Source organism: Sebastes umbrosus, chromosome 15 (genome assembly GCF_015220745.1).
Source record: "Sebastes umbrosus isolate fSebUmb1 chromosome 15, fSebUmb1.pri, whole genome shotgun sequence".
NCBI classification, from domain to species: domain Eukaryota; kingdom Metazoa; phylum Chordata; class Actinopteri; order Perciformes; family Sebastidae; genus Sebastes; species Sebastes umbrosus.
In genome coordinates, this window is record NC_051283.1 from 19,800,239 (window position 1) to 19,818,477 (window position 18,239).

Sequence of the window (18,239 nt, forward strand, 5' to 3'; positions counted from 1 at the left end):
CGGGCTGGTCTGAGTATTTCAAAAACTGCTGATCTACTGGGATTTTCACGCACAACCATCTCTAGGGTTTACAGAGAATGGTCCAAACAAGAGAACATATCCATTGAGCGCCAGTTGTGTGGACGGAAATGGCTCGTTGATGTCAGAGGTCAGAGGAGAATGGGCAGAGTGGTTGGAGATGATAGAAAGGCAACAGTAACTCAAATAACCACTCGTTACAACCAAGGTATGCAGAATACCATCTCTGAACGCACAACACGTCCAACCTTGAAGCAGATGGGCTACAGCAGCAGAAGACCACCCGGTACTAGCAACGTGTACCTAATAAAGTGGCGTGTATGTCAGCACTTAGCTGAAAGAAACCTTTCCCCTAGAGGCTCACTCTCAGTCTTGTTCTACCAAAAAAATGACATCCCTATGTTTAAACCTTTTATTAATTTTTCAATACAGCCAAGCACACGAGGCCAAGTGCCATTTGTCACCCGCCAGACGTCGTTTTACAGTATTTATCATTTGTCATTACCATCTCATGTTATGTCCTACCAATAAACACTTTGGCTATTTGTTGAAATGTAAATAGGAACGTGGAGGAAAAATAGAGACACATTGAAAAAAAAGTCCTTGAGGGTGACTATAAATAAAGTCACTGAAATGTAAAGTACTTTGAAATTCTTGGATAAATTGCTAAAGAAATGCAAAACATTTGTCATTAATAAATAATAACACAACTAACAAAAAACAAAGGCTGGCATGCAAAGAAGCTAAGTTAATTAGGACCATCTAATTCAAGCTACACACAGTAGGCTACATCAGGCATTTCATGAGGCTACTCCTGATGTGTTATTTGGCAAAAACACAAGACTGTACAGAAAAGTAGAACTTTTTTTTTTATACAATAAAAAATGTTCAGCAAAAGGTGGAGGACATGGATCTGTACTCCATCACCTCACAACGTAGAGGATGAGTAGGTACAAGGAGGAAGAGCCAGTTCATTAAAAATCCTATAATGTCCTCTTGTTTGTCGTCATCCTCCTGCACGGTAAATACGACTTTGCTTCATAGTGTAACAGTGTCAGAGAGGGATCGGGTGTGTCGACGTTGACCTCAGAGCGTCGGACTAACGCCACCAACGGACTGTCTCCAATACTGTCAGTCAGCTTATCAACCAATCAATAGCAGCCTCGCAGATTTCAGCCAACCAGCAGTCGGCGTCTCTTCCGTCTCAACCTGCGGCCCTTCGAGTCGGCTGTCAGATCTCCTGCAGCGTGATCTTGTAGGCGTCCGCGTAGCTCTCGATGTTGAGGATGAAGGTGTCTTCGTTGGAATAATGCTCAATGATGTTATCGTCCATGTTCACCAGGATCCTGACACAAAACACAGAATGTTTAATTTAATACGCTTAACAAAATGACTCCAAAATAGGCCTGAAATTGCAATTCCTCACTCACCCTTTTTTACTTTTCTTGTACACTTTGGCTATCCTCTCTGTGGCCACACCGTACTTCTCCGATATCTACGAAATGACAGATGAAAGCAGTTTGTAAACAGGCGCTCTGCTGCAAACAAATTGTGCCTTTGACATCACTCGGCGCCACTCACAGCATCCATCAGGCCTCTGAGCGTCGGAGACTTCAGCATCAGAGCGTCAAACACCTCGTCCGTCTCCTTTCTTACGTACAACAGCACTGCAGAGAGAGGAAGAAGAAGAAACCTTTAACTGTTAGCTGCAGTGTTAGTTTATATAATCGATACATCTGGGTTTGGAGCGTAGACTGTTTCACACAGACTGTCAGACTAATAATATTAAGTAGTATTTCATATTTTTTTCTTTAAAGTGGTCACAGACAAGTTTTTTGCTTTAACTAATCATTATGAAGTAAATGTTGATCGTACAATATAATGGCTATAACATAATGACACCATCTTCATTTAGATTGCCTCGCTTTCACTATGCAATTTTGTCTGCCAACAGATACGATCTCCCTGGATGGCTCGATTTTCGGCACAAAGGAAGTGCGTCAACCATTGCCCAACCAAAGCAGGAAGAGGATAGCGCTTTTGTTTTCCCTGGTAGCTATTGGTAGCTATACCCAAAGAGGGTCGATGTAAGTAAATGACGGTGGAACAACCAAAGTAACTGGAAAAAAACAATGCAGTGTGTCCTGTGTTGTTGCTAGTTGCTAAGTTCTGAGTTAGGGCTGCGCAATTTGATAAAAATCACATATGGTCTACTGCAATTTTCAAATCGCAGGAGGGACAATATTCGTTAAAGGCGAAATATGTGTCAAAATACCATTTTAATTCAAATATTGTGGGGCTGCATAGATGTCCTGACCTACACATAATAGTCTACAGACTTAAGAAAACATCTTTGTTTGGTACAAATCACCTGAAAAATCAGTTTAATACGTTTTTCAATGAAAATGAGAATAATGATGTTAAATTAACATTATCGCAAACCATCTCGCAATTGCAATATCCGTCCAGATCTGGCCAGAAATAATGACAAAAACAATCCTGAGTTACCCGACTACAAAGTCTTAACATTTGAAAATCACCAAAAAAACAATTATAGTAGAGCTCACAACTATTCATTCACAGAAACCTAAACATCAATCATTTTGAAAATCCTTTTCCTGTTTGTCATTTATCATGCAAAAATGCCAACAGTCCGTGTGTCCGGGGGTTTGATGATTTTCTGTGTTTTACATCATTCTATATTGAATATCATTGGAGTAGTTGATTGCTGTTGACAAAAAGCAATTTGAAGACATCACCTTGGGCTGTCACCACAGAAATAATCTAAATTTCCATGACGACAACTAGGCTGATTATTTCTTGACGTCGGTTAAAAAGAGATGCAGAGGAGGAAACAGCCGTCTTGTACCTCTCTTGTGCGTCTCCTCCTTGATCTGTTTGTGAGGTGACGGACACAGATCTTCATCTGACGGCCTGAACATCCTCTTCACCAGCACACTCCTGGTGAAAACACACACAAAAACAAAGAAACATGTGTCAGGTGCCATAAACATCTGCACTGTGTTTGCATTTGTGGTTTGGTCGGTATCTGTACCTGCTTTCATTTGCATACTTTATATTTGTATGGCCTGATGTAAATAAAAAATGCTCATTTCCTGTTGACTCACCCTTCTCTCTCGATCTCCTCTGTGTTGAAGGTAAACACCTGCAAATGAAGTATTAAGCATTAATGTAAGTTTTAGGCTTTATGCACGAAAAAAACACGAAGCCGATAAATTATTCGAAGACAGGCAGTGGTGGGAGAAATACTCGAATACAACAATGTAAAAATACTCCATTACAAGAAGTCATGCATTCAAGTAAAAGTACAGAAGTATTATCAGCAAAATATACTTAAGTATTCATTCTACATAAAAATGGCCACTGTGACTGATTTATTTATATATTATATTTATGATTATTACACGGCTTTGTTGAATACTCGAGTCTGATTGGTCAATCACGGTGCTCTACGGTCTGTTATTTCTTTATAGCAGATCATTGCTATGGACGCAGTTCCGATGTCGGACTTTGGCAGAACGTTTTTGTGTCAAATGATTGATTTCTTAAGTAAGTAGCCGTGTAATAAGTGGGATAATGTACAGTTAGCCGGAGCCGCATCGACCTGTCGGGGGTTTATTTCACAATAATAACCGGCTCGCTGTACATTATCCCTTACTTAGATTGTTAATACTGATGCATCAATGTGTAAGCAGCATTTTATTGTTGCAGCAGGTCGAAGTGGAGCTAGTTTGAACTACTTTATATACTGTTAAAGTTTAGTCGGGATTAATCTGATTGGTCCTGAGATGATTAATGGAACAGAAAAGAAGAAAAAAATAAATTTGTATTCTTGGGCTTTTTTCTAATCTTTGAACTTTTGAGAACAGTTATTTAAATAAAACCATCTGAGAAGTTTTGAGAGGAAATATCATATCATTCTTGATCTGAAAACTACATCTGTCAAATAAATGAAGGGGATTTAAAAGTGCTATATTTCCCTCTGAAATGCAGTTAAGTAGAAGTAGAGAGTAGCAGACAATGGATGTACAAGAAACTCAAAATTGTACGGATGAGAGGTGGTCAAAACCAGAATTTTTTTTTTAAAAGTCTAGATCTGGAGCTGAAATGCAGCCATCAGGTCATTCAGAAACCAAGATTCGGCTCCAGTTTCAGCTTTCAGCAGATGAACTCAGCTGATAGGAAACGAGTTCTTTCACTTTGTGTTTATAGAGAAGAAGAAGAATGTGTGTCTGGGGGGCGATCTACCTGTCCGGCCCTCTGCAGGTTGCCAAAGTGAACGTCGGGGATGAAAAGTACAGGCTGAGCCTCCAAGTCGCTCATGGTCTTGAAATAAGTGGCGTCGGACTTCTTGGGAACGGTTATCACGCCTACACCTCCGTCTTTACCTGAACACCGGGGAAGAAGAAGAATTAGAAAAGAGCAGGTGGATTTTTCTCCAGCAAAACGAAACACGCAAATTAATACCTTGTAGTCACAATTATTATTATTATAAAAGTAGGAGAAGGCGATGTAATCACAGTGGTTTCATGTAATCACGAGGGTGTTTAGCCCTTTCCGGTCCTCGCATCCTGGATCTATAATTTTCCCTGATTTTGATGTCCAAACTTTACAAAGAAAATGATTTTTCATGCAACTCAAACCTTTTGACTTCTTGCGGAACAGTTTTCTCTCCTCGTCCCTTATTTTCCTCTCTGCTCCCTGAGAAAAACAACAGATGGAAACATATTGAACACATCAGATTGTGGAAATGATTTAAGCCTCCTTTAAACTGACAAAATGAGTGACCACTACATTGTTTCTACATTTACATGGGGTGTGTGTGTAGTCTATATATGTCCAGGTGTATCTGAAGGCTCACTGTGCAGGTGAGACCACTAGAGGGAGGACTGATGTCATGATTTAACTCCCTTCTCTCTACCTAATGGTGCCGTCAAACACACCGTGACACATCTACAACATATACTGCAGCATTTTCACTTGATGGTAAAGATCCCGACAGCTCAACATTACAGGTAAGGAACACAAACTCTATAAATTCCCATTATTGTCAAATAGATTAAGACAAGTCCAGACAACTGAAAAAAACATTACAGCTAGCAAATTCATATTCAAATGTCAGGTTTAGAGATTTTTTACTTATAAAAATTGGAGGCTTACTTTGATCAGGACACAAGCTTCATATAAGAGCAGCTTTAACATCTCTATGAACGCAACTATAGTTTACCTTTTCTGTCCTGTGTGCTGCTTTTATTTGTCATAAATGTTAGTAAGCTGAACATCTTTTCGTTTTTGACTGATGGTCGAATAAAACAATCTATTTCAATGCACCACCTTGAGCTAAGACTATACAAATGTCACCCTTTAATGGACATTGATTTACTGACAAAATGATGACATTTTTCCAGGCAGCATCCTCATAACTGATGAAGAGGCAGCGATTTCTCACCTTGTCACAGAAGACCTTGATCTGCGAGTAGGCCCTGTGCAGCGGCTTGTTGCTGCGGTTGTTGTAGCTGTACGTGTCGATCTGGATCATCAGAGGAAGACCCTTCACCCCCTTCTGAGAGGAGAAGTCCGTACTCAGACAATTGACTGTGATGAAGATCTGCCGGGTGACACAACGGAGGGAGGGGGAAGAGGGGTTTGCATACTTCAATTTAAACTTTAAAGTTTATTTTTTTCTTCAGCTATTTTCTTTAGAGGGATGTTTTCCTTCTTTTGTACACAATGTACCCCATCAAAACATCCACCGCAACAACTCAAAATTTTGACAAGTGCAAATAGAAGCTGGTCCTTGAACGGCGTGGCCCTGAACACAAAATAAAAAACGGCATCTATGTGGAGATTGTTCTACTTATTTGTGGTTCAAGATACAATTTTTAAAACACGAGTGGGTACTCCCGCTCAGAGACACATGCTGCATCCTTTAAAGTCTGTATTTTCAAATACTTGATGAATACTATTTTTTGCCAAAGCTTATATTTCAAATTCAAAATGTCTACAGTGAGGGCCATGAGTGGGAGAGATGCTTTGCAGAGATGCTTTTTTTTTTTTTTTTTACACAAACAAAATTCCTTTCACCTCTGTTGTGTTTGTTTTTGCACCAGAAGTTCCAGATATCTCAAAATCCCTGTAGATAGAAATCAAAACTACATGTAACGGCATGGTGACATAGCTCACCGGATTAGTGAGAGGCTGTTACATACCGGTGTTGTATCTCATGCATCTGTGTCCTATGTATTCAAACCTTGAGAGTTACAACTGTGAACTAAATCACAGTTATACGCTCTTGGGCTCTTGGGTTCCCTTTTTACAAACATGTACCCTGATGAAGACCTTGTGACTGAAACCTTGACTTTGTCATTAAATACTGAAATCAACACGGATGTGCAGAGTCTTCTTCATATATATATATATAGTATATATCATATTTGATTTTGCTCCTTGCTCTCCTCATTTGCTGACACCTCTCAACTGCATGCTATGAAAAAATAAGGGCAAGAATAACTAAAAGAAAACTGCACCGTGAGCTTCTTCTTCAAGATATACATGAAGCACAGAACTTGCTCTGGTGTAGTTGTACTTTATATCACATTATGTGCACTTAACTGAGAAAAAAAAAAAACATTTAATTTATTATTCATTGAGCTTTTCCTTCTTTGTTTATTGTCATCCCTGAAAATCAGATACTCTTATTTACTTAAAGGAGCAGTGTGTAGGATTTGGGGACATCTAGTAGCGAGGTTGCAGATTGCAACCAACTGAAACTTCTCCCGTGTGCCAAGCGTGTAGAAGAGCTACGGTGGCCGACGAGAAAACGTGAAAGGCTCTCCCTAGAGCCAGTGTTTGGTTTGTCTGATCTGGGACCCGCTCTGTATGTAGATATAAACGGCTCATTCTAAGGTAACAAAAACACAACGATTCTTATTTTCTGGTGATTATACACTAAAGAAAACTAATTATATATATATTTCTGCCAATAGATCCCTCTAAATGTTACACACTGTTTCTTTAAATAACTCATCAAGTAGTGTCCTACTTTGCCTGGGACATAAAATAGGCACTCAAAAGTTTTTATTTGGTCTAAAACACGTTAATTTAAACTTGATTTCACATTGATGAAGACATTTGGAATAATTCTTTCACTTCCTTTTTAGACCTACAACAGTAGAGGCATGCTCAATAAACTAGCTGGGCATTACACCTGTTCCTGCAAATACATTCAGCCTCACTAGTCACACAGATGAAGAGACAGAGAGAGAAAGAGTCAATATTGGCCCAGAGAAGTGTGCTTGGATTTCCACCAGCAACGTCTTTGTCCGCAGGCTGCTATTACAATGAACGAGCCCCATAACACACACACAGACTGACTCACACACACATAGTCGGTCGCATTCACACAGAAATGAGGGCAAAACAAACAACAGAGGGTGGGGACAGGGATTGGTGTGTGTTGGCCCTTGGGGGCCTCTGGAGTTAAACAGTGACCGAGCTCCATTTAAGGAGTGGCCACAAAGGAGTGGGCTTCACAAAGAAGACAAAGCAAAAGTACACAACGCTGCCCATCATCTTTATCTCGGACAGCGGGAAACGCAAAGGAACTGCTTTAGGCTTTCAATTCCTGTATTAAAGCAAAATTTTAATGATTTAATTCACCGTTCTTTAAGTGAGTGTTTGTGATGTCTACAGGTGAAGTGCTTGCATCACAGTTAATTTGTCGAGTGAGTGCATTTGTTTTCCAACACCTGAATCAGCACAAAAAACCTGTCCTGCTGCTTTTTTTTTTTACGTCTACAACACACCTCCAGCAAGAGTAAATATAGTAGACCGGTGTCTCGGAAAATTACAGTGACATTGACGTCCTGCAAAAAAGAAAAAGAAGACTGTAATATTTGTGTTTTGTACCTTGGCCTCTTCATTCACATCCCAGGTGAAGGAGATGGCGTTGTAGGCGATTTCTTCGATGTTGCCGATTGTGTTGAAGCTCTCCTTATAATCCGCTGTGAGGACAAAAAGAGGGATCGGTTTATTTCTGCAGCCACAACCTTTCAAATATAACTTCATGCTCAAACGTATTCCGAGTCTACAAAGTTTTGCTTTGCCGATATCTGCTGTTTAAAAAAACTAACCAAACATCATATCTCCCCTCCACACACAGCGTAGATTGGTCAATAAATGACACAATGCAGGCAGCTATTGTTTTTTAAGATAAGCAATCAAATGGCACGCTTCAATTTTAGAAGATAAAACCTTATCTGCTTGAGCAAACAAACTCTCAAAAGGCTTCAAAGGCAGCGGGAGGAAACACAGGAGGCTATCTGGCTCTGAGAGACATATTAAAAGCCAGTCAGGGGAGCGCATCGGCTGGCTATTGTTGACCTGTGTGACCACAAAGTGGAGGGACTTTAAATGTGAGGCGTTGAGTACACTGGTATGCTGTGGAAAAGGCTCATATGTAAAGATTTAGTAGGAACAAATAGGCTTGGAGCTGGTAGGAAAGAGGGCGTGTACTGAGAGAACTAGCACATATTGTGTTTCAGCCACAGTATAAAATCTGTGTGTAAAATGATGATTTGGGCTGAACGTCTTTTGAGAAGCAGCTCATCCTACAACAATGCTGGTCTGCTGGTCACATCTCAGAGCCCCCCACCCCCCCCCCCTGCTTCAGTGACCTCCGACCTCCTCCATCATCTTCAGCAGGTGCACAGAGCAGCGGGACAGGTAGCAACATGCCTATCTGCCAGCATCCCCCGTTAAATAAACCCCATTCAAATGATCCATTCTGTGACGCGGCCCAGGGGCATGGTGACCCCCCTCTCCCTTCAAACCCTCCACCGCTATTCAAATCAGCTCTCTGGACAGCATCACGTTACAGGCTGCATCCAGCTACAGGCCGACCTGGCTCTGAGGAGCAGGGTGGAGGGGTCTGTCATTTGACCTACTGAGCTGTTTGACTGCAGATTCCCCACTTTGATGCACAGTCATGCACTCACATTGATAAATTAGAGCTGAAACGATTAGTCAATTAATCGATTTGTAATTCGTAAAAGAAAAGAAATGGGCAGAAACCTATTATTCGATGAAGTGAGAAAGTAATTCATGAATACATAAACTATCAGGTTAGTGTTTTATTTTAGCATTTTAAGCATGTTAAATGGTTTCTCAGCATCCTCGTTTGTACTCAATCTTGGGGAACTGTGTTTGTACATGTTGAAAGCGTGTGTGCAGATAGGTATCTGTGTGTACATGACGAAAAAGTAGGCTACTTCAGCCCTGTGGGTCGAACTGTAGATGCACATTATCTATCTGTGGCTCGTACACACAAACAAACACAGACTTATTACACTGGCAAATGCCAAACAGCATGCCAAAGGGACTCGTGGTGAAAAAGATAACACACTTCCTCTTAAGATTATCTTGCTGAACAAAACGTGTAAGTATCACAGATGTTCGTTTGCCATAGAGTTTATTTTCTGTTATAATCCAAAACCCAATGGAAAAATCCCATCGGCTTTTTGTCGAGGGAACCCGGGGCGATGCAAACTTCCTGTTTGGCCTACAAAAATGCATCATCCCTGCAGCACTCTATTCCCTTTTACTACAAAGCGATGTCTGTTTGCGACCCATGTCTATCAAAGAGTGATTTTCCCTGCTCTGAAAAAGCTTTACAGTTTAAGTATTCAACTTAATTTTGTGCAGGTGAATTTAGTCTTTATCTTATTTCCTACCAGAAACCATCTCACAACGGCTTAAATCTATCTTGTGACACCCAGCTACTGGCAGATATAAAGATACATGTGAAGTGTAGGCTGATTACGATTTGTCTTGGTTCACGTAAATATAGGAATTAAGATGAAGATCTAATTGGGCAAGAAAATACTTTCAACAGACCAAAACAGGCCAAGGTAACAGTGCGGCTAGCATTCCTCTCCCTGTCCCAACAAGCTGTGTATAGATGTGTGTGTGTGTCTCCCATCCACCCCATGATTCCCACATACCTCTGAATCTCTACCTGGTTAGCAGGCCCAAGCTTGTCAAACGCAAACCGCCTACAAGCTTCTCACACACACATACTCATTCAACAAGGCGTAAAAATGCACGGTTCAAATTCAAAACCGTAAAAAACGCCGGCAGACAAAAGGTCAAAAGTTTTAAGATACAAATATAATTCGAGGCTTCAGATCGACAGCGTACACTCGTGGGAAATGCAGCCAGAGAGAGAACGTTTTTCCATCACATCAGTGTTTTTGCTCAATCTCTCAGGCAATGTCGAGGAGATTAGAGGATTATGTTGTGTGTCTCAGCAACACCTAGACATTATGAGATTCAGGTGCGTGTGTGTGTGTTGGTGGGGCAGCCCAGCCTCCTGTCTAATGATGGTGGGCAGCTCAACGGCCTCAGGCAGACAGTTAGGTGGGGGCTTGTTTGCTCTCAGTTTGGTCATGCTTTGTTTATTACTTAAGTGCATTCCAGCTTTTGCAATAGCATAAATCATGTCATTGTCTTTCGGCCCGTGTGTTTTGATTCATTCAAGAATTTGCTGTCATTCACATACCAACACAGAGAAAAAGGAGTAAGGAGCAAGTCTTACCGATGTCTAAGACTCTCTGTTTGGCCGTGTGCTGCCGAGAGTGCCAGTACTTCCAGTACTTCAGCTGCTCGTCCCGGTTCTTGTCTTCACTGAACACCACCATGATCACGCTCTGAGAAGGACAAAAGGCCAAATGATGGTCAAGGTTTAGATGATTCAGCTGAACCAGTGCCTGCATTTGGGGTTGTAACCTCACAGGATAGCATAAAATCCAATCAGATTCTTGTTTGCTGGGACTTCTTTAAAGGATAATTCATAATAATAACATTGTCATTTTCTGAGAGCAGCAAAAATAGAAGTCTGACAAGGCAAGACACACGAGCAATCGTTTAACTTCAAACTTTTAGAAAAGCCAGATATATTTGGATATTAAATATTTGGATTCAAACTATCCATTGTAAACATCGATGACAGTTTTTCAGATCGATTTTGATCTACTGCCCTTATTGTGGTTATCCGCACACATTTTTCCTGTGCAATGAAGGATTTTCTCCAATATTTTGGGGAAGCCTACACCAAGTTTCATTTTAATCTCCAAATAATTGATAACTGTAGATCATCTGGCAACCTGTCTGATCGTCTGACCTCTCGCCCTTTAGGAATGCCAGATCTCAGCAATTACTCTGGTGAGTATAGTATAATAACCATTAGAAATTATGGCCCAAAACTACAAAGACATAGTTGTAATAGACCAGAAGTATCTTTTATCCTGTTGTCCTGTCAGCCACATTATTTGGAGTCGTGTTTGTGTCCAACTGAGGGATGTAAGTCCAATATTCACTCTCTTTTAGCTCCATTTTTGGTCTCTACCAACGCCTGAGGGAAATATCTGTCTCTTTAGCTGCTAAATGCTCCACTATGTTTACCAGCTAGTCGCTAACTGTGTCTGTCTGCTGTTTGGTGCTGGGCAGGTAGTGTACAGAGGGTTTATAGAGCTTTTTCACTGAAAACAGCCGCTTGCTGCAAGTAAAGTTGGAAATCCAAGACAATAAGCTGAAAGATGCTAAAACGCTCTGTAGAGCTGAGAGGAACTGCAGAGTCGCCTCTCGCGTTACACATAGTTATTTGACCTATTGTTATTATGAAAACAATAGATTACAGCAACTAGCATCTAGGTTTGGTCATAGGTAGACTAAAACTTAAATTACAGTACATACAAAAAAAACTTAACTTGGTGTTTTCCGTAGGTAATATTTATCAAAATAAGACTAACTGGGATCAATTAAAGGTCTTATTGATAACGTTTTTATGTCGACGAATATAAAAAAAAAAAAAAACGTCCACAGAGCCTTTAAAAAGGTGCCAAAAAAATATTATGATTGTGAATTAATCATTTAAAAAATGAATGTTTTGTTTATCTCTGAGGAAGATATCTGAGGTTTGGTTCCCATTTCTAACAAGGCTTTTGAGCCAATAGTAAAACGACGTTGGTATTTCTGGGTCGTCAGTTAGTGTGGTAAAAACAGATAAATGGCTGAGATTGACGGTGAGTGCTTGGCAACAACTTGTTGTGAAGTAAATGCAATGGAAAGGGGGAGGGAGAATGCGACATCTAGTGGCTGAATGTTATCAATAGCACCTTAAAATAACCCTCACCCGAACTTTGCTGATGGGGTGACGGAGGCGTTTATTGGCACTGAGTTCGTTGAGTGTCACAGCGTAGAACTGGCCTTTGTTCAGGTAGGTCATCGGTCCCTCGCCCTGCTTCTGACGTAGCGAGCGAGTGGCGTCCAGCGTGTACTGGAAGCTGTCACTGCACACACACAAACATAGAGAATAATATGTGATTAGACATAACAAGGTGTGATGGAGGTACAACAACACACACTTTTTGCATTCCTTTTTGGATCACTTCAAGTCGGTGTTTGGAATTCAATATATGAATACTCACACTGTAACATATACGGATAATTGTGCTGTAATAACGAATAGACTGCTTGATTGTATTCTGAGCGACTTACACTCCCTCCTGGTGAAATAAGAAGTCGTTGGTAGCCAGAGAGGAAGGTGTGTGGTACTTCTGTTGAGAACGCTGAAAACACACAGAAAGAGGAAATTATTTGATCAGAATGACAAGTTAATTTAGCCTGAGAGGAACTGGTTAAACAATGCTGTAAATTAGGAAAACAACAACAGTATTGTTATAAACAAAGATCAGAATGACGACGAGGAGATTTCAGGCAAACAGGTAATTAACCTTTGGACTCTCAATGAATCATATTTAAACATCTATCTGTCTTCACGTACCATTTCACAACAACCCCACCCTTGCGTGTACTGTCATCTGCATGTGATGACAGGACCGTGCTGTAATCTTTTTTCTAGTGTGAGCCTGGTCATTCATTCAGCTAGATGGAGGAGATAATAGTAATGGAATAATAACAGCAAAAGAGTGAGATTTTCCAGTTGTAGAAAAAAGCGACAACTGAGTCTTTTTCTCAGAGTAAAATATCTTATTTCTGTTGACTGACGCTAAAATATCTACTTGTGATCTTACATTTTAAGTTTTCTACAGTTCGACTGTCATCTGCAAGAATGAAAGGAAATACAGCATCAACAAATTAGACCCAGAAATGCAAAGAACAATAGCCATTATCAATAGTAATACCATGCTTTGGGGCACTTGTACCCACCTTTTTGGCTTGTGTCCCCGTAAAATGAGGCAGTGTGTCCCCGTATCGTGGGGTTAATATGTCTACGAGTCAGGTTCAGTTAAAAGAGAGTAATTAAAAGTAATTTAAAAATATTTTTTAAAGCCCTGAGAGGGTCAACTGGTTCAGTCTTAGCAAGAAAGGTTAGTAGAGAAAAGTCAGAAAAATAAACATGATTTTGTTTGGATGAAATCCCAATTTCAATTTAATTATCGCATGACCCCTCAGATTTATCTCGTGACCCCACCAAGTTGTGAAACCATTTTAGGGTGTATTTTTTCTTTCCTGTAATAACTCAGCATCTGTTCAGACTCTACTCTCACCTCATCTCTCTCCTCGTCATACGGGCTGTCCGGCGGACTGTGCTGGTCTTCTTTCCAGTACGAGTTGTGGCTGACGGTGGTCACCTCAGACGGATTCTGTTCGTAGATCACCCTCGACGCCTCTTCTCCCTCAACCCTGTAGTGAAGCCCCGCTCCCGCCATGAAGACGGGCGGGTACACCTCGGCCTTCACCGTGGCCAAGGTTGGCGAGCCTCCGTCCCCCGATGCCGCCTCGCTCGAGCCGCTGTAGTGCTCCCGTTTGGCCTCCTGGTGCTCCGTGTTCAGCGACAGGTTGACGGGAACGGACTTGAGGACCTGAACGCGGTTATCCACCGTCTCCGCCTCGCTTTGGCTGCTGGTGTTGCTCGACAACGCAGACCTGAACACAAAACATGGATGAAATAGGATTTAGGACGTATTTCTTCTTTTTGTTTTTTAATTACTTTTCATCCTTACTGAATGGATCAACTATAATTTGAATTCTAGATGAATTTTATGCTTTGGTAATTATCTTTTTTTAATTATCTTAAGCTTGGCATGTCTGAAAACCTTACACCTGCTTTTATTTAAAGATTCACACTAAATCAGTGCAACAGCTGAAAGAAATGCATCCTCCCTCTTCTATTCAGAAAAACATCTGTAGATAAAAGGTTTTTGTTCCAAAAGGGACACATAAAATCATGACATCTTTTGTATTTTCTCTTTTTTCTCTGCAGGGATCAGGAGCTTTTCACTGGCCTCAGTCCAGTCTGAGCTTCTTTCATTCAGTATCAACACTTCAAGTGAAACAAGACTCACCCGTCCGTGATATTTGCACACTTGCATACTAGAGGTAAACGTCTCATTAAACTGAAAGCGTTTCAAACTTAACTGCTTTATGTGTAATCTTATTAACCACGGCTGTCAAATACTACAATCACTGAGCTCCGGGATTTAATTCCACACATTGCTGGGTAAAGGCCTGCCAGCAACTACATGTTAAGCATTTTTCTTTCTTTCTGTCTGTACATGTGCAACGTTGAGCGAGGCGTCGAACAACCCAAATTCACTGACCTCTTCTCCTGTTCCTCCTCAGTTTCAACGACTTTGGGAACTGGCAGAAGCCTCTTTTCTTTAGGCACCTGGAAGGAAGAAAAGGTGGACATGAGGTCAGTGTTGTCGTGTTTCAGGATCAGTGCAGTTAGAAATGTGCTTTAATAATAATAATCAGTGTGCTGGGAATTCATTTGTTGGCCTTCCACTGCTGTGAGCATATTAACTAACAGTCAGCGTCATTTGGAAATGTCTATAAGTTTAAATTAATATGCTTTTCATTTTTTCGTTTATAGTATTGTTTTTTTTCTCTGAAGGACAAAACAGACAACGGCTCTGCTGAATCATTATAGCTGTAAAGACTTATTTGAAGCATTCCTCAAGGTTTTCTGTTGGACATGCAAGAAACATCCAAATATGTTAAGCATCCAAACTTTTACAGCTCTTACTTAAAAGTCCAGGAAATCTCAGAACACGCTTTCCTTAAAGTAAAAATGAAGCTGTAGAAAATGTCTTTGAAAACCCCATTTCCCTTTTAGTCTGACCACCACTCCAACACCCGAAACATATTCAGTTTATTATCACATTCAAGACAAAGAAAAGCAACGAATTCTCCGTCCAGACCTTGTAGTATTCGTACAACAGGCCCAGGGCGTTGGCGCTGTCCTCGTCCCCGTTGATGCTCATCATGGCCTTGGTGGCGGCTGTAAGGGGGTTCTCCAGGTACGACCTCCATGCCTCGTCCTCGCTGGTGTAGGCCCGTCGCACAGCGGGGTAAGAGCTCTCGTTGGGGACCACCACAACCAGACGCTTACTGAAAAACATGCACAAACGTTTTAATTCAAGTGGATTAGATAAATAAATCTGCTGGTTTTAACTTCAAATATGCTAAAATGTGCTTGCCTTCTAATATTTAAAATCTGTCATTAGTTTGGACATTTTCTATACCAGATTAGTGATAAAAAAATAAACCTTAATAGATTCATTGATAATGAAAAATTAGTCAGTGTGTGCTTACGTGGGTTTGTCTCTCCACCCACTTAAGTCGAGATCACAGACCAGTTAAACACACAGTGTTGTCACAACATCTCTTTGAACTTTTGAAGGCTCTGAATGTGTCAACTTGCACATGTTGTACAATGAACGAACAGCGTAATGTCACACTTTCAGGGAAAGTCTTGGGAGTAGTTCTTTATAATGTTACAGTCTCATACTGGTTAATTTGTCTGCGTTTAGTTCATTCATCATTCAGTTTGTTTAATTGACATCAACAGGAAATAATGAGGAATATTCTCCACTTATAAATCTTTTGTACGTCTTTAAAAAACTCATTAACGACATGAAATAACTAATTTGTATAATTACTGGTGTGGTTCCTCTAATAGATATTAATATCCCGTCTGTCAGATCCACCTGCCAAATTAAACAAACTGGTTTGTCCCGCCTCTAATCTGTGATGTCACACTGATGCATTATAGAGGAGAGGTGTTATGGTAGAAAAGAGGCACCCAGGATGAAGCCGTCTGACCAATTCTACCTCATATTATCACAGCTGATGTTTTCTTTTTTTATATTATAGCCTACAAATCCAGGTCAACTTCACCATGGCAACCGTCGTCTGCAGGTAGAGAGCTGGCATGCAGGTATAAAAAGGCCAAAGACATCAACAGTAAGGTGATGTTTATGATTTGAACAACTCTACTCTGGTGGATCAGACTAAATATTACCACTGTAGGTCATAATAGTGGCGGGCAGCTGTTGTTGTCATGCAGGATGCTTGAAACAGCATCACTGTAGTTACACTTTTAGTTGTTTTAAATACACAATAATATTGATAATGATAGTAATAATCTAGTAATAATCAGTCATGTTTCATATTATTATAAATACAGTTATCCCACATATATAACTTTATTAAGACTATAAAAATGTAAAGCTAAATTAGTGATGCCAATTAAAATATATCAGATCATCTGTAACATTTTTCTATCAGCCAAGGCCTCCTGTGCTATTTATTACATTTAAGATAGATAGATAGATAGATAGATAGACTTTATTGATCCCAAATTGGGAAATTATTGTGTTACAGCAGCAGGTCATCCAAGCAATGCACAGGTACAGTACATAAAATGTACATGTCAACACTAAAGAAATATATACAAAGAATACAAAATATAAAGAATATTGGAACACACTATAAATATACCTGACTACTACAACTAGATTAACAAAAATCTAAATTATAAATGTAGAATAACCCACTATATACATTTACAAGTGTGCAATAACATACTATATACATTAGCAAGTGTGCAATAACATACTATATACATTAGCAAGTGTGCAATAACATACTATATACATTAGCAAAGTGTGCAAGTTGGTGTTTTCTTCTTCAATAAAAAATAATTGAGGCAGTAAATGTGCAAATGTAGTTGTGCAAAATTATTACAGGACTAAAGATAATAAAATATTATGATAATATATAAGATACATTATATAATATATATATTATATAATAAATTATACATTATATAATATATAATAATATATAAGATAATATATAAAATATTAAGATAATATTAAAATGAAGCAGAAATATTTTCAAAAGCACACAAATGTAAGGTAGTAAAATGTTTTTTTTTCTGATTGTCATAGAAGTAGCTTCAGCACAAAGGTTATAATTTCTTCTTTGATGTAAATAAAGGAGTTTCTATCAGGAGATACAGAACAACACAGTATACAGGCCCCACAGGCAACAACACAAGCTGTCCTCATTCACACGCAGACCCATTGCACCGCACTATAATAGGCCTTTTCATATGAAAACATGCAATGCAATGCAAAAAGTAGAGATCAAACTCTTATTTTCAGTCAAAGACATCAAAGTGTTTAGATTAAATCCAGTCTTGCACTTTGAAGGTATTTCCCCCCTCCCATCAGTCGAAAATGGCGAATTCAGCTCTGATAAAATCCACCCTGCCAAGTTTATTTGTTTCCTCCAAGTTTCATATTTGACACAAATATCCAAAAGTAATACAAAACAGAACGTTGTTTTTTTTATCCTCTGACACAACCTAAAGCCCAAATTTTATATTTTATTTAGCAGGTAAAAAAGTAAAAGGTTTTCCCTTCAAGTGTAGCTGATCAAAGATCCTCTCCACAGGCTCGATCACTTACTTGTCTGTCTCCTGTGACATATTTTGCTTCCTCTGCGATCCTTCCTGGTGAAACTGGACTTTCAAGTCGGAGCAGGTAATAGAGTGAGAGAGTTGCCAGAAGTTGAGCTACAGGTAAGTCTACTTTTCTCGCCCCGCTTCTTTTCTCCCTCCCTCTCCCTCTCTCTCTCTCTGTCTGTCTCTCTCTCTCTGTCTCTCTCTCTCTCTCTCTCTGTCTCTCTCTCTCTGTCTCTCTCTCTCTCTCTCTCTCTCTGTCTCTGTCTCTCTCTCTCTCCACCTGGCTGCAGCAGGTAAAGCAGCTTTTGTCCCCAAACAGCCAATCACTCTGCTCTGTTCAATTTGTACACAGATTATGACTAATATACACACATCCTGCTGCCATGCATTATAATATTTGCTTTGGCTTGCTTTAATGGCAGTG

General features: G+C 39.9%; 1 protein-coding gene and 1 long non-coding RNA gene across 2 annotated transcripts; one reads left to right on the plus strand and one right to left on the minus strand.

The window, feature by feature from the left end:
- Positions 1 to 416: 416 nt before the first annotated feature.
- Positions 417 to 17,989, minus strand: grhl2b (grainyhead-like transcription factor 2b). The gene is made up of 16 exons (XM_037796090.1): positions 17,820 to 17,989; positions 15,264 to 15,453; positions 14,661 to 14,728; positions 13,608 to 13,986; positions 12,595 to 12,665; positions 12,230 to 12,386; positions 10,634 to 10,745; positions 7,948 to 8,042; positions 5,489 to 5,647; positions 4,683 to 4,740; positions 4,288 to 4,427; positions 3,147 to 3,184; positions 2,888 to 2,979; positions 1,600 to 1,685; positions 1,449 to 1,513; positions 417 to 1,364 (listed from the first exon to the last, which is right to left on the minus strand). The coding sequence occupies exons 1-16, from the start codon at positions 17,837 to 17,839 to the stop codon at positions 1,250 to 1,252; spliced, it is 1,845 nt and encodes a 614-aa protein (XP_037652018.1). The 5' UTR covers positions 17,840 to 17,989; the 3' UTR covers positions 417 to 1,249.
- On the plus strand, positions 11,067 to 15,252 carry LOC119504009. Its single transcript, XR_005210473.1, has 4 exons — positions 11,067 to 11,259; positions 14,324 to 14,439; positions 14,683 to 14,755; positions 14,936 to 15,252. It is a non-coding gene; the product is annotated as an uncharacterized LOC119504009 (long non-coding RNA).
- Positions 17,990 to 18,239: the final 250 nt, after the last annotated feature.